The sequence below is a fragment of the Mytilus californianus genome, unplaced genomic scaffold (genome assembly GCF_021869535.1).
Source record: "Mytilus californianus isolate M0D057914Y unplaced genomic scaffold, xbMytCali1.0.p SCAF_6, whole genome shotgun sequence".
Lineage (NCBI taxonomy): Eukaryota > Metazoa > Mollusca > Bivalvia > Mytilida > Mytilidae > Mytilus > Mytilus californianus.
Window position 1 is genome coordinate 106,026,180 of NW_026262712.1, and position 26,046 is coordinate 106,052,225.

Sequence of the window (26,046 nt, forward strand, 5' to 3'; positions counted from 1 at the left end):
CTCAAAAATCATTTTGTCTCTGATAGTACAAATATTTAATTGTTTTAAGTACACATGCAATATTATAATTCATTTTTTTAATTGTATTCCAAGAAATAATAGTGGAACATATGTGTCAGAATTCAAAGTAATTATAGATTTTCAATATTATGAAATTGAATATCTTTAAATATATATATATATAAAGACATATGTAAATGATAACTATTGTACATGGATTTTTGGAGATTCTTACATGCAAGGTACTATAATTTTTTTCATTATTTTATAAACACTATCTGTTATGCACTCCGTTTTGAGCAAATGAATGTAGGAAAAAAAGTCACAGGAAATAAAGTCACAATAAAAAAAAATAGTAAATTTTGTATAATAAATTTTTGAAGATTCTTATTAGATGAAGACAGATACATATATATGTATATTTTCCCGTTTGAATGGTTTTACACTAGTAATTTTTGGGGCCCTTTATAGCTTACTGTTCGGTGTGAGCCAAGGCTCCGTGTTGAAGACCGTACTTTGACCTATAATTGTTTACTTTTATAAAATTTTGACTTGGATGGAGAGTTGTCTCATTGGCACTCATACCACATCTTCTTATATCTATATATTATATGTTTGAAAGGTATGGAAAAAGTCACAGGAAAATCATTTGAAATTGTATTTTGTAAATTATATCAACTGAATAGTGTTTCAGAATGTTTCAACATCTTTTAATGTTAGAATACAAGGGTATTTCAATGTAGGTGTTTATTGCAATTTAATAAATTTTACAAGATTAAAACAAAATGTTGCCCAAGAAAATGTCAATTTTTTTTAGAACAATTGAACAGACGGTTATTAGCTATATCGGGGCCTCGGTGGCCGAGTGGTCTAAGTAGTTACTACTGTAATCACTAGCCAGTCAACACTGAGGTTGTGAGTTCGAACCCGCTCGTGCGGGTGCACTCGACTCCAATCTTAATTGACTAGGATTGTCAGTTTTCCTATCGAAGGTCGGTGGTTTTCTCCGGGCACTCCGGCTTCCTCCACCAATAAAAACTGGCCGCCACGAAATAGCCCAAAAGCGGTGCTTAAAAGTGGCGTTAAAACACCAAAAAATCAAATCAAATATTAGCTATATCAAATGGCTTCAATTCATTACTCATTTACATTTCCTGTCAATCGTCTTCTGTCTGGACAGATTAACACTTAAAAGTGTGACTTTAAAAAGAAAAAAAAAGCAATGAAATACTGTTAAAAATGTGTATAAAATGTACATCATTTCTCATCAGATGCGTGACTTTTTTCCTACATTTATACAATGTGTGACTTTTTTTCCTACCAAATTTGTGACTTTTTTTCCTGTGACCTTTTTTCTGTTTACCGAGCAGATTATTGTCATCTTTGGGTTGTGTCATCATTCATCTTTACACTATTAAATTTCAATACAATTAACAAAGTAAAATCTGTATTCAAATAGGATCATTCCTTAAACTTCTTTCAATTGATTCAATTGTTTTCGAGGTGAAAATCTTTGATGCAAAAATGTAAATAATAGATACAAATTTTCAGTTTAGGGCAATATCATAAAAAGGAGTCAATTGATATTTTCACTCAAGCTGGCATTATTTTTAATAGATCTTGTAGGACTAAATTTAGACACTTAAAACTGATAAAGGCACATCTGCAGTAGTCTGACTTGCTAGGAGCTTTGGATTTAGGTTTAGATAGTAAAAGTTTTTATAATTTATATTGTTATATAATAGATTAAAAAATTATCTAAGTCTTTGTCATTTGTTCTTTATGGATAGTTGTCTCAAAGGCACTCATACCAAATCTCCTTAATTTTATACAAAGGGTAGTTCAGAGCTTGTTTTATGATATTGACGACTGTGTGTGTAGACCACAAGATGTTATTTGATTTTTGCTTTATGACGTTGTTGGGTTTTAGTTTCATTCATTTCTACTTTAATTCATATACACCAAGGGTGACTGGAGAATTTAAATCAGGCCAATCTTGGACTTCTTCCAACAGACACTAAAACCCTTGTCAAAGTGGGGCCTCCATTTGGTTGTGCAGGATGTATAGATTTGCAGTCACGATCAGGTCAGAATGGGGACGTTAAATATGATGACTAGAGGGTGTCACACTTTCTGCACGTTAAGAACCCTTGCAACAACTCTTTGAGGGGTCTTTGGTGGCCTCTTGTAATGTTAAATCTTTGTCCATAACCAATTTATCCTCATTTTTAAAGTCACTGTGGCAGTCTAAATTTCCGGTCCTTCATCCTTGACAACCATTACAGGACCTACCTATTTTATGCATTGCTGATTTGTTCTCATCCTGAACCTGTATGTTATATTTCCCACTGGATGTCAAGCAACTAACAATCAATCAATCAATCTTTTATTCATAAATACAAGCAAATTTATATCAAATAAAAGAATAATGTGTCTGAGGACACAATTGCCCCCACTCAAGCTTTGCAATTTTCCAAGTTAAAATATGGGCATAACTCTAGAACGGTAAATAACTCACTGCCCAAATTCGGACGCAGTCTGCGTGTTGTGGTTCTTAAGATTGTATATGAGTTTCATCAAATTTGGATGAGACAAACTTAAGTAAGAGTGAAAAATCTGAAAAGTTTGCAATTTTCCAAGTTATAAAGGGCATTAGACCGTTGGTTTTCCCGTTTGAATGGTTTTACACTAGTAATATTTTGGGGCCCTTTATAGCTTACTGTTCGGTGTGAGCCAAGGCTCCGTGTTGAAGACCGTACTGTGACCTATAATGGTTTACTTTTATAAATTTTGACTTGGATGGAGAGTTGTCTCATTGGCACTCATACCACATCTTCTTATATCTAATAACTCAAGAACAGTAATTAACATACTACCAAAATATAAATTCAGCCTGCGTGTTGCGGTTCTTAGAATTGTGCAACAGTTATATAAAATTTGGGCGAGGCAAATGTAAGTAAGAGTGCGAAAACAAAAAAAAAAAAGGCAATTTTCAAGTTATAAAGCGGCATAACTCTAGAACGGAAGTTGACTGACTGCCCAAATTCGTACTCTGTCTGCAAATTTTGGTTCTTAACATTGTGTATTATTTTTTTCAAATTTGGATGAGACAAACTCAAGTTAGAGTGAGGAAACAAAAAAATTGCAATTTTCCAAGTTATAAAGGGGTATAACTCTAGAACGATAAGTAAATCACTTCCCACATTCGAACTCTGTCTGCAAGTTTTAGTTCTTAGCATTGTGTATGAGTTTCATAAAATTTGGATGAGGAAAACTTAAGTGAAAATGTAACGGACAGAGAGCCAAAGGTAACACTTAATGCCCCTGTTGCCTAAGGCATAACAATGAGGAGATGTGGTATTGTTGCCAATTAGATAACTATCCATCAGAGTTATAAAAGGAACTGGTAGTAAGCAATTAACGGCACTGTATGTCCTTTTACAATGAGAAAAACCCATACCGTATAGTTGGCTTTAAAAGGCCCAAAAATGAAAAATATAAAAAATTTCAAACGATAAACTAATGGCCTAATTCATAACAAAACAATTTACGAAAAAACAAATATGACAGACATGAACCAACAACAACCACTATACTACAGGATCCTGACTTTGGACAGGCACATAAAAAATGTGGCAGGGTTAAACATGTTTGTGAGGGGTCAGCCCTCGTCCTAACCTGGACAGTGGTGTAACAGCACAACATAAGAACAAACTTTTGGCTTAACTCAAAAGATCTGTAGGAGGCACAAAAATCACTAACATAAAACCATAGAGCAAAGCAACGAAATAAGTGAACTCTCAGTTATTGAAAGCTAGTTCAAAGCCAATTCCAACTAATAAATAAATCATGTTCCCCCAGACTCAAGTATCAATCAGTACACATCCAAAGGATTTAGTGTGAAGACATCAATAACAGTCTGAGAAACGCATGACCTTATGTAATGCCAAAATATAAGTAGACAGTATGGACAGGATGTAGGATAATGAATTCTCATAGCTGTACATACATAGCAATAAATATTTAGCTACGTTTTAATTTTTCAAAAACAAAATCAATGTTAGTACCGATAAAAAAATATTCAAAGATTTTACTACTGTGTTCAATTGATAACCTTTAGGAATAAGTTTGTTCAAAGGATCAATTAGTTTACATGGATAGTGTCTTAATTTACGGGATTTATAAACAACATCACCATACAAATTACAATGTGATATCCCTTTTTTAATAAGACTTCTAAAGGTACAGCCAAACTTTCAAACCAAATCTTTGTATCTATGACAGAACTTAGTAATGGTTTTAATGAATTTGTGGTAAAGAAATCCCTGACTTAATAATTTACCAGTTATACATAAATAACGTTCATTGAAATTTAAACGTTACTACAGACAAGAGCATAGTGAATAAGTTGTGAAACATACACACTGTAAGACCTTCATTGCGTCGCAGGAAACAACATATCTAAATTGGAAAAGATCTCGTCAAAGCGTTTTCAAGTAATTGCACGGACAACGCTCTAAGTATCACTTTTCACTACTTAAAGGTCTACAACTAAACAAAACTAAAAGTTAAAATCATGAAAATTAAACTTAACCTTCATTAAGTCACAGGAAACAACATATCTAAATTTGAAAAGATTTCGTCAAAGCGTTATCAAGATATTGCACGGACAACGCTCTAAGTATCACTTTTCGCTACTTAAAAGTCTACAACTAAACAACTATAAAAGCTAAAATCCTGAAAATCAAACTCGACCATCATTGAGTCACAGAAAGCAACATGTCTAAATTTGACATCTATAACAACTATAGAAGCTAAAATCGTCAAAATTGAACTTCACCATCATTTAGTCATAGGAAACAACATATCTAAATTTGAAAAGATATCGTCAAAACGTTTTCAATTTATTGCACGGACACTGTTTGGCAGCCGCCCGACTGCCCGACTGCCCGAACATCACCAAATTAATAACCGATACTTTCCTTCGGAAATCCTGTTAAAAATGGAAAATTAACAATTGGGATTGAAAAATTGTCTCTTTCGTCATACATTTTAGAAAAGTCAGTTTCCTGTGTGACACTGAAATATCCAAATCTAGAAAAGGACATTAAGTGATGTCTGTTTTAGATTTATTTAAAGTAAGTTCCTTTGGGTAAATTTCACATATTCCTTTTTTATTTGTCATACACATGGTTTAGTTTATAATGTTGCTTCATATAACCGAGCCAAATCAATTATTTCAGAATGAATATCCTCTCGTTCTGTTCAATCATCAGTATCTTGGCATTGACCGATGTACTTGCCGAAAAGAACAAATGTTCGGAAGCAGAATCTGATCTCATGAAATACATAAAATGGCAGATGGAGATTTCTAATGGTGGACGTAACAGACCCTCGCCACACAAATGCCAATGTAAACCAAAAGGTATAGTCATCCTTATTTGATGTAGATGATTTATTCTTGTTTTTTCAACAATCCTTGTCAAAGACCTTTCAGCTAGAAATATACACTTGATTTTCTTTCCTGAACAACACTTTATGTCTAACAGAGAATTATCAAAATTATGGGTTTATTAAAAATTCTAGAATGCAGATCAGTTTTAAATTAGAATTTCCTCAAAGATTATGTATAAAGGTAAATTAGAGCAAATATCATTTCCTATTTTGCTTCCAATAACATTAGTCGGATAAATCTTAAATGACTAATTACATATCCACAACCACCTGACATTTAACCATTCTGTTGATGTACTGTCCAGAATGTTCAATGTGTCAAAACATTCCAGAATAGTAAATGAACTGCAGATATTCCTAAATGGTAGATACTCTTTTCTCTTTTCTTATTCAAGACTGGTAAACTGTTTACACCATTTCAGGATGGTCCCAATTTCAATGCGACAAAAAACAAAATAGAAATGACATTTGATCCAAGGACCTTGACATTGAAAACACAAAAGTGGTTTTTGCGTTTTAAAGAACAAAAAATGTATATGGAAATTAAAATCTATCTACATTCTTAATTTTTTATAATACTCTTAATTTTGATAATTTGTTGTTAAAATGCACAAGAAGCATATAACTTACTCAGCTGCTTACTTCTACTTCATTTGGTATATGGTGGATAGTTGTCTCATTGGCAATCATTCCAAATCTGCTTGGTTTTTTTTTATTAAGATAATTTAATTGTTCATTTTTGATTATAATAATAGTAATTCTTCATTTTAAAAAGGGTTACACGGTTAGCTATAAAACTAACATTCCCTGAGGCCATCATTGAAAACATTGAAATATAACAAACAAAGATTTACAAAATAATCAAATAAACACACACGTAAGAATAATCAAATGAGAAATTGTTATACAACAGGTAAAAATGATGAATTCATGTAGTATTGGCATTATTCAAAATACCTCAACAATATTTAAAATTTAAATAAGTGTTCGAAAAATTATTATGCAAATCAAATTACACAGCTTCTTAATGTTCCAACAAGTAATTTTTAGGTCTTTTTTGTAGGAACTTGTACCTGGGGTTGATATTTTCAGTGATATTGGTAAGTTATTCCATAAAATAGATCCTAAATATATAAAAGATTTCTTAAACAGCTTTGTTTTGGCTTTTGGAACTTGCAATTGTTTTGTAAGATGTATTCCTCAAATAATATTGGTTTATTTCTGGCATTTCTTTAAATTTTTCAGTTAAACATACAGGGGCTTCATACTTAATCCATTTATGCAACAGAACAGATTTATGGTATGAGATTCTGTCCATGATAGATTAGAGTCCATTCTAACACCTTAAAGTTTTTCAATTGATGATTTTTGAAGAATAGTATTCTCAATGGTTAGAATTTGTTCTGCTTGATGGAAACGCAGTCTTTGTCTTGTACCTATAACCATATCATTTATCATATTTTTATCAGAATTAAGTAACATATTATTTTCATGACACCATTTTTCAACAAATTGGAGATCATCTTTTAATTTTACTTATAATTGCATATCAGCAATACTCTCCTGATGTATGCATTAGTTGTGTCATCTACATACAAGTCTGTATGGCAACCGTTAATATATAATGGAGGGTCATTTATGTACAAAACAAACAAAATGGGACCAAGTATTAGGTCCTGTGGAACACCTAAATTTATCAATGTTTTATCAGAATAATATTGAGTACTGTTATGGACTTGCTGTGTTCTTTCTTTCAAATATTATTTTACAGAAAGCAACAGTATTGTCATGGAAGTTATAAATTTCAAATTCTTTGTATAAGATTTCATGATAAACATCAAAAGCTTTTTTTAATCCAGGAGAACTGCCAAATTGATATTTCCATTATTCATTTCATGTAGCCATTTATCAATGATATTAATGAGGGAAGTAAGACATTAATGGTTATGTCTAAAAACTGACTGGAAAGGGTGTAAAATTTGAAACTTAGTCAAATAATCATACAGATGTTTAGATACATTTGATTTTTGATCTCACAGTAGAAATAAAACAGTGGTACAGATTACAATCATTTTACATTTACAATTTAATACATTGTTTGAGCAAATCTGATCAGGACTTCTAGACTAATGTTCACTTATACAAAAAATATTATGCCATTATGGTGACAGTAGTTTATATTGCAGATAGATATACTTTTCTAGTACGATTGTGTGTAAACTGAGGATTTGTTATGATTTCTGGATACCAGTTTCAGGGGTTTTGACAAAATTCAGTTGTTTTTCAGACTTTTTAGTACCAATGTTGGAGAAAACCAGTGAAGTTTTAATTTTAATTTTTCTCTCTGCCAAAACTGAATATTATTAGCCAAATAATAAAAAACATATTTAAAAAGTTATTCTACAAAACTTCTGTTTTCAGTGAGCGAAAATTATTTTTTGAATATCAAATACGTTGTAATCTTCTGTGAATTGTGGGATAAGAGTTGACATTTAAAAAACAAGAGGCTCCCCCAGAGCTTGAATCGCGTATCTGTAACTTTTTGTGTAGATCCTGCTTCAATGATTATTTTGCTATTTTATGTTCAAGTATGTTAATCCGTGTTTAAAAATGTCATTTAAAGTTTCTCTCTATCACAATTTCTGCAAAAACTGAAGAAAAAAACCCCTGGAAAAATCATCTTTTAAGGGCAATACCTCTTTATTATAAGGGGTTTATTAACAATTTTGGTCAATTGATTTATTTGTATGCCTTACTTTGCTGAATAATTTGACCTTTTACAGATTCTCTTTATCTGTCATAGATTTTTTTTTAAATTATAAAAAAATGGTAAAAATCTTCTTTCAAGGTCAATAACTCTTATCAGAGATCAATCGATGATTTTGTTAATGTTGAATTATTTGTAGGTCTTACTTTGCTGAACATTTTAGCCAAGCAATCTATCATAGTTTTTGAGAAATAAAAAAGAAATGGTAAAAATCATCTTTCAAGGGGATAACTCCTGTAGGGGATCAATTGACGATTTCGATCATGTTGATTTATTCATAGGTCTTACTATGCTAAATATTTTTGCTGTTTGAAGTTTCTCTATATCTATCATAGTTTCTGTAAAAAACTAAAAAAAAAAGACAAAAAAATTTCTTTCAAGTGCAGTAACTCCTATAAGGAACCAATTCACAATTTTGGTCATGTTGACTTATCTGTAGCTCTTACTTTGCTGAACATTTTTGCTGTTTGAAGTTTCTGTCTTTCTATCATAGTTTCTGAAAAAAACTTTAAAATTTAATAAAAATAGCCTTTCAAGGGCAATAACTCATATAAGTGATCTTAAGACGAATTTTGTTCTTATCTGTAAATCTTATTTTGATGAACGTTTTTGCTTTTGCAGTGTCTGTCTATCTATCATAGTTTCTGTGAAAAACTAAAAAAATCGGTAAAAATTATCTTTCAGGTACTATAAGACATATAAGGCATCAATTGACAACTTTTGTTATGATGACTTGTTTGTAAGTCAAACTTTGGTGAACATTTTTGTTATTCAAAATTTCTATCTATTTATCATAGTTTCTGAAAAGAAACTTAAAAATTAAATAGAAATAGTCTTTCAAGGGCAATAACTCCTATAAGGGATCTATTGATGAATTCGGTCCTAAAACGTATTGGTAGATCTTACTTCCCTAAAAATTTTTGCTGTCTTAAATTCCACTTAATCTATGGAAGTTTTCAAGATACTAACCAAAAAGTGTGAAAATTCATAAAGAATACTATTTCAAGGGCAATGACTCCAAATCAGTCTGTCCGATTTGTCTGAAAAATTACCAACAAATAGACCTTTACCTGCTGATAATTTTACCCAGTCAGTTTTGCTCTAACTGCTAAAGTTGTTGACATATAAGCCATATAAGCCAAAAACTGTGGTTTATCCCTACGTTCTATTTTTAGCCATATTGGCCTTGTTAGTTGACTGACCGGGAAAAAACTTTATACTAGATACGTTAGGATCATACTCCCCAAGTTTGGTTGAAATTGGTTTAGTAATTTCAGAGGAGAAAATGTATGAAAAATTTTAGACGTAGACGACGACGGACACCGCCGGACGGACGACGACTACAGACACCAAGTGATAGCCCTTTGGGCAAAGTGAGCTAAAAATTATTTTGAAGGCATTTATTGTTGGATTTTGACAAACCAGGTGTTAAAAGACAGAATTGTTTAAAGTATATTTATTTATTTGGTCATAGTTTTGTCATCAATTGTTTTTGTCTTCTCTTGATATGAACACGTATAATATTTTTTTATAATTTAATATGATTGAAATATATAGTAAATTTATGAAAAAGAAACCAATACCTGTGTTGATATCATCAGAAAATGAAAACGCGTCACAACAAAAATATAACTAAATAAACAAATAAGTTTGTGACAATTCTACTTTATCAGTACCAAGTTAATTAAAATCTGACCAGAAATTACCTCACAATATTTAAAAAAAAATAAACAGTTTTAAATGAAATATATAGTGAAAAATCACAAGTGACAAATACTTATGGAATTGTTAAAAAATTTTCTGAAACTGACATTATCAAGATGCTTGATTTCTTGATTGACAACATATTTGTTACGTTTGGAGGACGTGTTTTTCAACAGACTGTCGGAATTCCAATGGGAACCAATTGTGCCCCTCTTCTTGCCGACTTGTTTCTTTATTATTATGAGGCTGACTTCATACAGGAACTTCTTAGGAAGAAAGATAAGATTTTGAGTCTATTTTGCGATTTTAATACGACCTTGAGAGGTGAACAATGACCAAACTGTGTGTCTTTGTCGTTCATTTATTACCTTGTAGTAACAACGGTCCATCCAGGTTGTCTGGAAGTAAATGTGACTTGATTGTACATCCTTGTGTTCCTGAACTACCTATGCATGTATTTATGATAATAGTTAATACCTACGATCCATACCATTAACGTGGTGGCCATCAAATGACTCCCATCCTCACCTTATTTTGGCCACTTTTCACTAATTTCCTATTTTGCACTCTAAGAAGGGCATTAAGGTTGTCAAATATTCATAACAACACATCTTGAAAGAGTTTATGGACCATGAATTGCATGGTTGAACTCCCTACTGTCAACACAGTTCAGCAGTGGCAGTTCTAAAAAAGTATGGAGGGTCATATAGGCTATCAAACAATGGAGGTTCTAATCACCACTAGAAACGGGATTGGGGGCGAAGGGGTTAAGTGCCATCAAATTTTTAATGATTACTATTTAATCGATCCTAAAAATATCCTAACATGTTTAAACATAAGCCAATATGTTGACCCTTCAACATGTCGGAACCTACAAGTAGCATCAAAACAAAAAGAGATTGCGTAAAAAAGACATAGTTCCTTGATTTCTACTTGATTTCCATTTAAATGTAAATGTAATAAAATTATTAACTCATCTAAAAATTAAAATATTGTAAAATATTCCACTTGTGACAAATTAGAAAAACTGACTATTAACTCATGCCCTAAGCGCATTCTTAAATGTATGTATTTTCATTCTTTGAATATTTTTCCATATTTTAATTCTTAGAAAATATGTAGTTATTCTATAACAAGTTTTCTATTAGACACAACTAGGAGTTCTGCCTTCAAATTTGCTATGTAAATTTAATCCAGTTATGACATCCAAGAATTTTAAGAGAAGCCAGTTTTACTTATTTTGTAATTACATGTATATAATAATTGCGGAAACAAATATAACATTTTTTTTTCAGATATGTTGAAAGACAGACCAGCTTTCTTTGCATTTGAAAAGACTAATAGTGTTATATTCACTGGAAATGACATTTTGAAATTTGACGATGTGAGAACAAACATAGGGAATCACTACAACCCAACCACTGGACACTTTACCGCTCCAAAACAAGGATTGTATGAGATATCTTGTCTTCTTATGGCTTTAGGAAGCTCACGAATCACCTTCCAGATAAACAAAAACCAGGCTATTTTTGCTAATGGATTTACACCAGGCAGAGAATGGAATTCTAACACTATATCTCTACTGATGGAATTGAAGAAAGGAGACAAAGTATATGTCAAACATCGACTCCCAAACAGGAAAGAAAATGTCCAAGGCAGTCAACATTCATTTTTTTCTGGCCGTCTTCTACAATAAAGTGTCAAATCACCTAATTAAAATGCTTCACAATTCTATATATACAAATCCAGTATAATCCTTAAAATATTTATTTCCCAGTTTGCAAGTTTTAAGCATAATATTATCAATTATCAATAAAACTCACATCCTATCAATGTTGATCTTCGTTATAAGGCCTCTGTATCAATCCTTTTGTCCTGATGCAATCTGATTGAAATAGAGACCATGTGTCCACCTTTTACTTACAAGAATCTGAAAACGCTCCATTCTATTTTCCGTTTTAAAGACCTTTTTTTAAAGACTGAAAAAACACCTTTAAAAATTTGAAGGCTGAAATATTATTGGCTGATGTATCTATTACAACAACAGGGAGTAAAAATGGTTGTGTTGTCAGATCCTTGTAAGCATGGACACATGGTCTGTATTTTTAATTATATTGGTTCTTATTTAACATACCTGTAATTGCTAACCCTTTAGGATAAGATCCAGGATAGCCACCACTAACAAGAACAACTCCAGCCACATGTTTATCTTGTGAAAATACAGGTTTGTGTTGTTTTAATGTCCCATCAACACAAGACTTGCACACGTCATACAAATCAGATTCCAACAAAGGAAGTATGGTCTGAAATTCAATACAGAAACAGTAAATAGAATAAAAGTGTTGACATAATAATAAATAAACCTTTCCAAACTTTCTGTCACAGAGACTGTGGATTTATTTATTTTTGTGGAAACAAACTTTCCTGGATTGAGGAAAGATCATATTTTCCTGAATATTTGATTCTGTTGATTTACCAAAGTCTGCACTAATCTTACAAGCCTATAGAAAATTTATACTTCTTTAAAAATCTAAAATGGTGGTTTGCATAAACCTACGAAATCCATGAAATTTGGTACCCCTCGCCCTTACAAATCAAATCACCCAATAAAAATGCAACCTGGGTTGTTACATGTATTCTTTGAACCAGATCATTATTGTCAGTCACAGCAGTATACATATATATATAGTGTTGACAAGTACAATTTCTATGAATCTTCTTTTTATGAGTATCATAGTCTGTCTTGTCAAAACCAGAACAAGAAGAACAAACATCTACAAATCATAAGTGTAAAAACAGAGCAAATATCGTTGGCATATATCATATCTACAGGAGCTGCTTATAAAATTGATTTGTACAATTTTAATTAAAATTTAAAAATCTAACGGCAAAATTGTTTCAATGGTATGTTATCTTGAATGCAACACATTATCAATGAAACTACACATCAAATATTTAGATATAAATGCAAAAAGGGTATAAATTTAAGACAGCAATAGCATTTCACCAACTCAATTAACATAAAAAAAAACGCATGCGTAACCGTATAAGTCAATCCTTTGCCTCTCTTTTTCAAGACAATATTACAGTAATTACTCATTACAACTTTCTTTTTATTTGAAGATTATGCTAATTTTTATAGTTTGACAATGTTCTTATGTTATGCTCTTACACCACTATCCCCGGTTAGAGAGGGTTGAGCGCTTATAAACATTTTAATCCTGCCACATTCCTTAGTCTGCCCAAGTCAGGATCCTGTAATTCTTTGTTGACGGTTGCTGTCTGTCAAATTTGTTTTCATTAATTGTTTTGTCATTAAATCAGGTCGTTCGTTTTCCAATTTCAATTGTTTCACATTTTGATATGTCTGTTCTTTTTATAGCTGACTATATCGTATGGGTTTTGCTCATTATTAAAGATCGTAGAGTGACCTATATTTGCTTACATCCACATCAACTGGTGGATATTTGTCTCATTGGCAATCATACCACATCACCTTATTTTTATATTGAATGAGATATCTTTAAGTAAGATTACAAGCGAGCACACACTGAAATGTCTCGCCTGGTTTACTAACAATGATTAACTTAATATTGACAGTCTTAAAAATAAAGGTTTTACTACAAGTAACGCATGAACTGTACATTATCATTGATCAATGACAATAAGGTCAAGGTCAGATAAACCCTGGTAGACAAACATAAACACCTCACAATCATTCCATACACCAAATATAATAGTAGAATAGTAGACCTTGTTTTCGAAGTATATCAAAAAACCAACTAAACAATCAAAACTCAACATTGAAAAAAAGGTCAAAGTCAGATGATACATTACAGACAGACATTTACACGTACAACCATTCCTTGCACTAAATATAGTTTACGTATTGTTTATAGTATCAAAGAAACAGACTAAACCAGGAAAACTAAACATTGACCAATTAACCATGAAAATGAAGTCAAGGTCAAATAAATCATGCCAGACAGTCATCTATACATTAAAATCTTTCCATGAACCAAATATAGTTAACATATTGCTTGTAATATCTTACAAACAGACTTAACCATGAAAATGAGGTCAAGGACAAATGATACCTGTCAGACAGGCATGTATGTACACTCTATTGCTTAAAGTATTGGAAAAACATACCGAACACAAAACGTAACATTGACCAATGAACCATGAAAATCAAGTCAAAGCCAGATGAAACCTGCCAGACTGACATGTACATTGATGTCAACCTCCTTCTGTTGCAATCAGTCAACTAGAGGCCCTAAAGATCCTGTTTCACTCACCTAGGTCTATGTGCATCTGACATGATTTATAACAAACTTTTCTAAAATTGTCCGTTTATAAATTTTGAAATTATAAAGAAACTAAGGTTTCAACTCCCTCAGGCAAAGTTGACCTTAGATGGATTTGGCTATTTGTTTTAGGTATTTTTGTCATACAGCTCTTCAACTGTTTCGGTACTTATACATCCATCGGATTTCAAATAGTTGGCTTTGAGCGTTCCTGATGAAGGTAAATCCAGAAAAGCGCTTCGGACGCATGAAATTATTAAACGTGTTGTTTTCAATTTTTTAACAATGGACACTATCAAACATTGTAGACTAGAATAGAATTCAAGACAAAAATCTTTTATGTTGATCTTGTATTGCTTTTTAGTTTTGTCTCTTAAAGTTTGTATCAATTTTTTATAGTTTTTAAGATAATAGGCAAAATCACCAAAAATTGGTAAAAATCGTCATTAAAGAGCAGGGACTCCAATAACGAGTCGACTGACGATTTCAATCCTGTTGACTTATTAATAGATCTTGTCTTGCTGATCATTTTTACTATTCAAAGTGTCTATCTATTTATTACCGTTTTCAAGATAATAGGCAAACACACTGAAAATTGGTAAAATCGTCATTAAAGAGCATGTGAAGTCACTAAGATACAGAAAGGACCCATACAATTTTAACCTCAATAAAACCACATATAAATATATTGCTGAACTACCTTGTATAGATACTGAGGCAAAAAAAAATCATAAAAGATACCAGGCCTACAATTCGACACATCAGACACTCATTTCATCTCAAATCAAAACAGTTGAAAACATATTTAAAAAGCATTAATAACCAAAAATTGCGAAAATGACTTGCAGTTCAAAAATACACCTAAGGCAATGTGTACCTGGGGTTTAAAAACCTTAAGTGTTCCGAATATTTCAACATTTTATAAACAGCATATTTACATAAAATGAAAATATCAGTATTTCATGTCAGCACAAAAGTGCAAAATACTGTCTACTGGGCTGGTGATACTCTCGGAAACCTCCCCCAGCAGTGGCATCGATCCAGTGGTTGTAAAAGCTGGTATGCAAGACACGTGCATCGTATTCATAAGACTCATCAGTGGACGTTGAATCAAAAGTTAGCAGGCCAAATCAAATACAAACCAGACATTACCCTAAAAGATTAAAATGATTACTGAAGACACACATTGATTTCAAGCGGTATATACTGATCCTTACTACTGGAAAAGAAAACGAGGTCAATGACATAAGACATGTGACGTCAGACAGATATCATCCTCAAAGTAAGCCACACACTATACAACATTGGCACCACAAGCTTATTTAAAAAGACATTATCCTTAAAACTAAACCCAACTACTGGAGAGTGAAAAGGTTTGTGAAAATTAAAGAGTAACAAGTTGCCAAGATAATGAGATGGTTCATCTTAGTTAAAACTAAGTGATTTAGCATTGTCATCTGTGTTTTTCAGTTTTCTCATTTCCCTAATCTCACAGAAATTGTTTCGTATAAGCTATTGTGTAATATCTGCAATGAGAAAACTATCCGCACAAAACAAAGGATGGAAAAGTGAACTTATTCTGGTCCCAAAAGTCAAAGGATAGGAAAGGGAACCTATATTGGTCACTGTCACTTTTCATTATCCACAACTATCCATTGCAGACTAAATGATGGGAAAATAAATTGATACTGATTACTCTATGGTCCCCATCACTGTAGGATTGATTCGTATTTTTCAACGGAATAATGAAGATAATCCTGGTTTTCAGTGGAACAAAAAGGTAAGTTATCAAAATTTTATTGAAATATAAACTCAAAATAAAGTGTAAAAATATTGAATAAAGAGATTCATATGATATAAGGCACCAATTCAATAACAAAATATCTGAGATCCAATGTTTACATAAATGTACAATGGCACATACTGAATATAACAACAGCACTAAGTATTCTAACAGTATTTCAAATTAATGGCACTTCATATTAATGTAAATGTTAAACACAAAAACAACCTAGTGGTGATGACATGCATTTGATATGAGTACTATATTTCTATGTGGGGTGATTTTTACTGTTTTCAACTTTTCTGTAAAATTTCCTCACTCCTACAATGTTTGCTGTATAGTAACAGAAAAGATCTGCAACTTTAAAAAACACCCTTTACTCATTAATTCAAGTGTGAACAAAAGATAGCTACATGGACTATTACATGGAAATATTCAAATTATTTCTTTTTTACCACACTGTAACAAATATGTCACACACAAAAATCATTAGCCATAATGAAAATGGAAAAATCAAAATTTGCCCCCCCCCCCCCCCTAAAAAAAATTTCTTAGTCCTACACTTCCTCAAGAATAGTTTCTCTTTTTATTTTTAGCATAAGCTATAAATTTCAACAACAAAATGTTATTTGAAAATTTTCTCCATTTCAGAATGCTTATGAATTTTCTTGGGGGCAAATAATTGAATAAACATACTATGGAACAGAAATAAAACAAATAAATGTTTTTGAAAAACACTGAAAGCATTACATAACATGATGAATGGTGCAGTAATTGTAAAAGATGACATTGAGTATGTTGTTCAGTTTTAAATGAGAGCAGTGAGCATGTTCAATCTGAGTATTACAAAGTGCATTCCTAGTATTATATCAAATAGTAATGGAGCATATAATACATATGTTAGTGTTTGTTTACAAGCGCTTGGTTTGGGGTTTACAAAATAGAAAGTAATGGGCCAAAAAAACAAACAAAAAGATAAAGACTATAGAATAAATTGCCCAAAAAAACATAGGACAGAGAAAGAAGGCATAAAAATAAAGAATACAGAAATGAAAGACCCAACCCACATTCAGACCCTCCTATATTCCAGCATTTAGTCCAAGACAGGCCAGTATAATTACTGAAGAAAAACTGACTTCAGTATTTAATAGAAATGTAAGTCACAGTGATCTACTTTTTTCATGGAGCTGATAAAAATGTATTAAGTTAGCTGACTTATTGTAACAAAACATTCAAAAAATTAATTCAGATATCAAAATTACTTTATCAATAACTATAAAATATTATTTAAAGAGGATAACTTAAGGATGTGACTCAGAATACCTGACTGCAGGGCTCATAGTGTAAATTAATGTGATTGTGAGCAATGAAGGGGAAAGATTGCGTTAATAGTGGGACTGGATTTATTTATAACTGTGAAAATGTCAAGCATTATAACTTAAAAAACATTCTTATTACTAAATATATTATTAATTGTAAAATATTGCAAAAAAAGAAAATATTTTACATTGAATAAGATGATGGGGCTGTATGAAATCTATGTCCCACCTCCAAATGAAATATGTGAAAAAAAGCCTGGCCTTACAGTCTATAAAATTTTGAGTAGGATTGTCATACTAAAGAATCAGAAATCTAATAATCAAAATACTGGATTTACTGTTACAAGCACAAATTTTGTACTCCAAATATCAAGTAAAGATTTATGACTGAAAGGCCTGGACCTAAAATGTGAAACTTTATATGTGTCTGTAATGGATAAATTGTAAGTCATGATTACCAAAATATTACAGGAATAAATACAATGGTCAAATATCATTGATATATCACTAAGCAAATCTAGAATAGGGACCTAATGTAAACAGACCCAAAGTCACATATGAAATGTAGGTCACAGGTAGACTCGAAGCTGTGATTTTTATGTGAGAGAGAGATTTAGTACAGCAAATCATTTTACAGTTTGAGAGTTATACAATATTTAAATATCAATGATATAATAAGGCTTCTTCTGAAATTGACATCATCTGAAAATTACCAAAAATGTTAATCCATATAACTGTGTCATAGTTGTTGCATTCTGTTGCACTAATTAATACTAATTAACACTAATTAACACTAATTAACATGATTGGTATCACAAAGTATCTGACAAAACAAGCTGAAATGAAAAACTTAACCATGCTTGATATACATGTGTATGGATAGACAAATGTTATATATATGCCTTAGCTACATTTGTGTATTGTATAAAAATATTACATTGTTAAGCCTCATCATCAGAATAATTTTGGACAAGTTTTATTAAAAGATTTCATCTTGATCAGAAGTTGAAAGTCAACTTTGCATAGCTAATTTTTTTTTATAAAAATGTTTAAGAAAATTTATCTCCAGCTGATGAGTCCATCAGAATCCAGCAAAGCCTTTTCACTAGCAACCAACTCTAAAGCTTTAGGGAATGCTGTATGCTCTACTTTCTTGACACGTTCAGCTAATGTCTCCTCTGTATCACCATGGTAAACTGGTACAGACTCTTGTACTATGATTGCACCGCCATCTACTTCCTCCTGTGAAAATCAAGTAAAATTTAAACAGATTAATCAAGTATTTGATAAACTTCTTATGTTTTTTTATTTTTTTTTCAATTTCACTTTTTTTATTTTTTTTTTCAATATCACAATCAAAATGAATAATCAACAATACATTACTATTATATTACTAACAGTTTCCATAATCAAAGTTCTTGCCTTGATATACCTTTTTAGCTAAGATGGCATAAAACAAACATCATTTAATCAAAGTTATTAAGGTTGAATGATATGCTTCAATGACTTGCAAGCAATAGCAAATGTCACCTTAAACTTTTGAAAATTTAAAGTCAGCTGCTATTTTGTCTATCTTATAATGAAAAATTCTACACTTTTTTAAAGTTTGAAACTTAAAGTTTTAAGTTTAAATAAGACAAATTAAGTTGTTTCTGTCAATTTGTACTTACTGCTACAAAATGTACTGTGCAGCCAGATATCCTAACATTGGCTTTGATCACTTGCTCATGTGCATTATGTCCCTTGAATGAGGGAAGGAGAGATGGATGAATATTCAACATTTTACCATGCCACTTCCTCACAAAACCACCTAAAAGTACAAAAACCATGCTTTAAGTCCCTTGAAAAAAAAGAACATATATATTTAGTCTTAGACATATGATTTTTTATTAGTTGTTAATGGCTTTGAACTAGCTTTCAGTAACTGCAAGTACTCTCTGATCTGTACTTAGTGTCTTTTGTGGGGGTATTTATGTGCTTTGTATCGATCTGATGAGTTAAGCCCTTTTCAACTTATTTTTATAGTTTGTTCCTATGTTATATTGTTACACCACTGTCCCAGGTTAGGGGGAGAGTTCGACACCAGCAAACAAGTTTAAACCCCACCACATTCTATATGGGCCTGTCCCAAGTCAGGAGCCTGTAATTCAGTGGTTGTCTTTTTTTCTGTATATCAATTTTGTTTTTCATTAATTGTTTTGTACATAAATCAGGCCATTAGTTTTCTCATTTGAAATGTTTTACATATGTCATTTCTGGGTCTTTTCTAGCATAAGATGCAGTATGGGTTTTGCTCATTGTTGAAGGCCAAACAGTGACCTATAGTTGTTAACTTCTATATCATTTGGTCTCTGGTAGAGAGTTGTCTCATTGGCAATCATACCACATCTTATTTTATATATATAAAACATACAAACATTATAATACAATAACCCCAGAACTAAATGTGTAAATGAGAATCCTATATCACAAGTTATGTTCCTTGGAAGAAGGATAAAACAATGAATGTTCCAACATCCTTCTTGAAACAAGTTTAAAAGTTTGGTATAAAATATGGGTTATTATAGAATGAACAAAATGGTATTATTTCATATTTGAAACAAAAAAGGACATATTTTAACTTAAGTTTATGAAATGATGAGATCACATTTCAGAATAAGAAAACATAAATTTGGCCCAAATGTACACAACTCTGGAGACATTATATATTTAGTGCTGATAATTAATTGAAAACTAGTTTATGAAGCAGTTGATCATACCTGGAGTTAAAAATCTTCGAAAATTATATTGATTTAATTGCAATTGGTAAAAATTTCACCTGCACAAGTCTAAATAAGGCATTGTTTTATTATCAATAACAAAAACAGGTTGAACTGAATAAAGTTCACATTATGTTTTTCTAAATAACAAATTAGAGACTATTCCAAATTCAGTCATGTCTACTTCTATATATTTTGAACCAAACAAGCAACAAAGGGTATCTAAAGGTACTTTCAATTTTGTTTCAGTAAAATATTTAAAGAAATTTTGATATTGAGATGACATTATTATCTTCCACGGTTGTATATATTATGGGACATGACCATGATTTATATTTCTAAAAGATCTTTTACTTCTATTAACTGTTGTGAAGATGTCTGACATACCTGTTAATATTCTCATAAATCCTGCCAAGCAGACAATATCAATACCAGCAGACGTCAAACTAGCATGCAGTGCTTCATCAAAATCATCTCTGCTCTTATAATCTTTGTGGGATATCACCTGTTGAGATATATTTTGAATGTATATAGGATAAAATTTGGATTTATAGTGCTCTTTATTGCAGAAATCAATAACATGTACAGCATTTTTAAGTTGACGATTCTATTCAAATTGATACAAAATATAATTATGTTGCTCAGAATAAGATTGATTGAATGGTGTTTAACACCACTTTCAGCACTATAGCGCTATTTCATGGCAGTAAGTTTTTATTGGTGGAGGAAGGTGAGTGCCCAATGAGAACCACGACCTTCCGAAGGAAAACTGACGATCTTAGTCAATTAAGATTGGAGTTGAACACACCTGCAACATGCCGGATTCAAACTCTCAACCTCAGTGTTGATAGCTAGTGATACAGTAGTTCTAATACTAAGACCACGCAGCCACCAAGGCCCCTCTCAGAATTGGAAACTCACAAGTAAGGTGAAACAACCACTGCAGTACTATTTGACCTAATATAATCCTACTCATCTAGTTTGTTACTGTTAATACCAAATGCATTAGTTTTGTTACAGTTGTGGTAGATCTACATCTGTCTGCCTTGATAAGACCCAATGGTTTTGTTTTGATACATTTGTGACAACTCTAGATATTTCTGCCCTAGTTACACCTTGCACATTAAGTTTATTACCTTTGTGGCGATTTTAGCTTTTTCTGCCCTAGTAAGACCTTGTACATTTGGTTTGTTAGAGATCACTAATACTATATCAGCTGAACTATTCTGTTCTGTTGTATGCTCAATCAAAGCCTGTAGATTTGTCCCTAAAATGACGAGAAACACATTTATAGAGACAACATTTTTTTTACAAATAAGTAATCAGTAAACAAGGGATGAATGGATGTGTGTTTAATATCCAGTGGCAAATACTACATGCAAATCAGAATTAGAACATATTAAACTGGATTAGAAAACTTATGGTCAGACATCCTGTCGATATTATGTACTTATTTTTTAGCATTGCATAAGATCATGCTTTTCTCAGACTGTATATGATGTCTTTAATCTAAATCTGTGGAATATATACTGATTGATATTTTAGTCTGGGAGAACATGATTTACTTATTTGTTGTTTACATTGGGTGTTGGAATTGTATTTTGTACATATGTATATAGGGAAAAAAATAATTTGAAACTAAACATCAGTTTTTTTATCTAAAAATTTTGCATCCGTATAAATGGAGTATACTGTAAGAGTTAGTACTGCATATAGAAAGTCCTTTAAAGTAGAAATCAGGAATCAAAAGCCATTTATATCATATTATGTTTCAATGTTAAATCAAAATAATTATAATTACCAGATCCAGAAATCAATACTGCAACCCTTTTTCTCTGTAGCAGAACAGGTGTCCTGGGCCAGCTTCTATCCAATCCATCTACTAGGTTGTGTACAGTCACTGACTTATCTACAATATATCAAATCACACTAACAAATAAGTTGTAATCAAAGAGCTGAAAGCTCTGAGGAAAAATGACGCCACTGTCTCTAATATTGTGATATTTTTTATGCAAGTCTTGATTTTCACATACCGTAATAAGTTTAACATTGCAACATGTCTCGTAAGCATATAATTGATATTCGTATATGTGTCTGTTTTTTTCAGTACAAATGAATAGGTCAAGACTACCTGAATGATCTACAGTATCCAATTACTACTGGCTGTTTTTTTGTATAAATAAATAGGTCAAGACTACCGGAATGATCTACAATATCCAATGACTACTGGCTGTTCTTTTGTACTAATAAAAAGGTCAAGACTATTTGAATGATCTACAATATCCAATGACTACTGGCTGTTCTTTTGTACATATAAATAAAGACTACCTGAATGATCTAAAGTATTCTAAGTAATGTGATTTTTTTCTTGCAATTACATTTTTCTAAATCAAGAATATAGACTACTAGTAGCCTTTTCAAACCAAATGATTATGAAGAGCCTGTTGTTAGCAAGCTCTTATACCCCACATACTCATTAAATAAGTTACTAGTGACCTAGTTATTTCTGTTACTTGAAGCAAATTATATTTCTGTATATTTAGACAATAGTATAATATTGTTTTACTAGTTTTATTTCACCTTGAAGATTAGACAAATAGGGATACTCCTTCAATTTTTTATTTCATGTCAGTCAGGTCACTTTATATGAAACTTGAAACCACTTCTCTGCCATATTGTTATTTTATAACAACTCTGCCCTTGACCATGTTGACCCATGTAATTGATATTCATTCTTTAACCATATATCATAGTCAGTTAGTTTTTGATTTTGCACTCCCACACCACCTTTCATGTCTTTCAGGTCAAATGTCTGTCTCCATTTAAGTTAATGACATTGAACAATCATGGTATTAAACACAATTTCAATAGTGATAATGCTGTTCTCGTGGGTCACCATATATTCAACTTGGGTAGCATTCCAGTTATTGAAATTTGTGTCAGATTAGAACAATGATCTAGATCTTTAGGAATGGATCTTATAATTTAATATGGAGCCATAGTATGGGATGGGACCCCTAAACGGTAACAAAAAAAAAACAAGCTTGAAAGGATACAATGTCAAGCGGCAAAATCTATCACCAGAGATTACAAGTCAAAAGAGGATGGACGGGATACGTCTCTAAAATGCTTGCTGAACTGGAACTACAGCAAGATCTCCAGACAAGACGAACAAAGCGTTGAAGCCAGAAGTTAATATTTATGTAAAAAGTAGTTGAGGGGCTGATTTCCGCTATTGAACCATACTGTCATTCTATAATATCATTGCGTAAGTATTTCTGTATTGGCCTTGTTATTGGTCCATGTCTTGGGTGTATTGGTCTGAGGCAAAGCGGAAGGCCAATACTGCTGGCCGAGAACCAATAATAAGGCCAATACAGAAATACATTAATAGTATCTTTATTAATTAACTACAGTGTTACAATATTTTTTTTATTTCATTTCACAAGAGATAAACATTTTTACCTTGAAGTGGGACTATCCAAATCTCAGTTTCCTTTTATAAGATGCAATATCTAATGATTCGGTGCCGTTTGAAGTATCTTCAGCCTTTTCTCATCTGATGAATTTTTCTACCCTTTCCAGTCATTATAAAGTGTTACAACTTTAATTTAGACACAACACATAAATAGTAATTGGAAAGGTACTGCCATTGCATGTGTAATGCAAATATATTTAAAAAAAAAATAATGTAAGAGTTGAAATTGATACAACTATCCATAAGCCAATTGACCAAAGAACTAATTGCACAATTACAGAATGCATATGCCTGGTTCGGGTTTAAAAATAAACAACTGTTTAAATACAAAACATGAGAAGCGACAGTAAACAGTAAAAATTGATTTGTACCATCAACATGATGAAATTATGAGGTCGTCAAGAAATGAACTTTGTGATAATTTACTCGTTCCCCAAACCTGAAATAATCCCATCGTCCACTTTCAAAATGCTTTTTAAATGAATGGGACCGTCTTTAACCTAAAATATATACCATACTGAACGTTTCAGCTTGTTTATGGTGAGTAAACCTGCGTCTTACAAACAACTGTTTACTTTCAGTTTGAGTTTATCGTGACTTACGATCTAAAAACTAGAGACGTTCCGAAATCCTGTTTTGTAAACAAAGATTCATATGCACCGCGTGGGTATAACCGTATTACTAATTTCCGATTTTTAAAATCTTCGTAAATCTGGATAAAGACCAGTTTCTATCCAATGGATATCAAAATGATTCCGATTTTCACTTTTTTTTAATGATTGTAAAGTTGAAATGGCATGAAAGGCTGACATTATTTAGGAGAACTATTTTGTCTAGCGATTGCTGATCATTGGAGGGTAAAAAGTCCAACACCATAACAAAACGGATCTATTTATCATGTATACATACCGATTGTTTACGACTGTAAGTGTAAGACATGTGCATAAAAGTGAAAGCTCGAATAAATATGAAAAATATAACAAAGGGATAGCTCCAAATACCATTTAATAACAAAAAACATATGGACAGGTCAAGATATCTTTTTGGTAAATTAAATAAAGTATGTAAACTGGTTCATGTCCGACTACAACACTTTGTTCGAGTGTAGCGTAATACAAGCAGATTCAAGTTAGTACGTAAAATAGTAAATATGAAACCGAGTGCGGTAGGCGGGGCAATAATCGACTTCCGTAAGTTCTGGTCAATGGTATCGGAAACATGCTGCTGATAGGGTCATTTTCCTAAAAATACTACTTGGTATCTTTTCTACTAATGTATTTCTAATATGAGATAAACTGATCAATCTGCTCAATTTCTACTTCAAAATAAAACTTAAATCGCATAATGATAAATGTTTGGGTGCCATATTTCAATGCGTCCAGTGGTGGTGGCAATGTTAGGGATTTTTTATTTTTTTCCTTCTTGACCAAGACAACCTTCACTATCCCCCAGTATCTGATTCAAATGTTGATTAACAGCTGTGAATCTGGTGACAAGGATACTTTATAATAAAAGAACAGAGTTCCAATGTCCCCCACATTAGGTCCGGCTACACAGTTATCGTCCTTTGATTTTCGTTGTCCACAAATATAGTCCCTAGTGTGGACAGTGTGTTACTTGTCGATTTTTTTTATACCCCTTCCGAATTTATTTCTCCATGTTTTATGACTCAAATAGTAAGTAGGGGGGTGAAATGACACTGTAAAAAAATTTGGGTCATGAATTTTAAAGTAAAGTAGTGATTTGGTCCAGCTGAAAAATGTTAAAAATTAGCACTTCGGAGGCTGTCAAAAGATTTGAAGACCCCCTTAGCATGAAATTGTCCATATTTTGAGTTAGAGCCGATGAAGTTTTCTATAATTTTGATATAATTTGTCCCAAAAGTAGTACAACACACTGTAAAAATATTATTGAGAAAGCGCAGGTGGGATTTTTTTAATTTTCATTTATTGTCTAAAAGAAATGCACTACGAAATAACTGTGTACTCGGACCTAAGAGGTGAAATCTGGAAATATAGAATCTGTACTTTGGCAACTTCCCTGAATGATTTGATGGTGTCAATTTATCAAATAGCATAAAACTAAAGGATTTAAACTTTTATTTGATAGAATTTCTGCAAAAATGACCAATTTTGGCATTTTATGGTCAAAATAAGCATTTCATAGCTTTTTCAATTTTGATGCATAAGTGGCATTCTGACTTTTCTATCTGACAGGTTTTTATGTGTCAATATTTGTGTTTCTATGCTTCAATCCAGTTGTATTACTCATTTGTGAACTCTGAATCTACAGAAAAGAAGATTATCTCAGACAATATGTGCAAAATGTGTTGTATATATGGTCCTCGTCTAACGCCCTGTTTGGATCAAGTTAAATGTGAGGAGCTTGGAACATAAAAGTTGAAGTCCATTATAAAGACCTCACTAAATTTGTATAAAAAGCACTTAACAATGTCTTTTGTGCCTGTTTTATGTC

General features: G+C 31.9%; 2 protein-coding genes across 2 annotated transcripts in view; one reads left to right on the top strand and one right to left on the bottom strand.

Moving 5' to 3' along the window:
* Nucleotides 1-218: 218 nt before the first annotated feature.
* On the top strand, nucleotides 219-11,762 carry LOC127706308 (complement C1q-like protein 2). The gene is made up of 3 exons (XM_052210824.1): nucleotides 219-242; nucleotides 5,244-5,425; nucleotides 11,221-11,762. The coding sequence occupies exons 2-3, from the start codon at nucleotides 5,245-5,247 to the stop codon at nucleotides 11,619-11,621; spliced, it is 582 nt and encodes a 193-aa protein (XP_052066784.1). The 5' UTR covers nucleotides 219-242; nucleotide 5,244; the 3' UTR covers nucleotides 11,622-11,762.
* Nucleotides 11,763-16,013: 4,251 nt separating this feature from the next.
* Nucleotides 16,014-26,046, bottom strand: part of LOC127706307 (trifunctional purine biosynthetic protein adenosine-3-like) — a 43,215-nt gene continuing 33,182 nt past the window's right edge. Inside the window, exons 17-21 of the mRNA XM_052210823.1 lie at nucleotides 21,895-22,002; nucleotides 21,230-21,360; nucleotides 20,481-20,598; nucleotides 19,005-19,144; nucleotides 16,014-18,576 (exon numbers count right to left, since the gene is read on the bottom strand). Of these exons, the coding sequence (XP_052066783.1) occupies nucleotides 18,394-18,576; nucleotides 19,005-19,144; nucleotides 20,481-20,598; nucleotides 21,230-21,360; nucleotides 21,895-22,002 (680 nt within the window). The 3' untranslated portion in view covers nucleotides 16,014-18,393. The remainder of the gene's footprint in view (nucleotides 18,577-19,004; nucleotides 19,145-20,480; nucleotides 20,599-21,229; nucleotides 21,361-21,894; nucleotides 22,003-26,046) is intronic.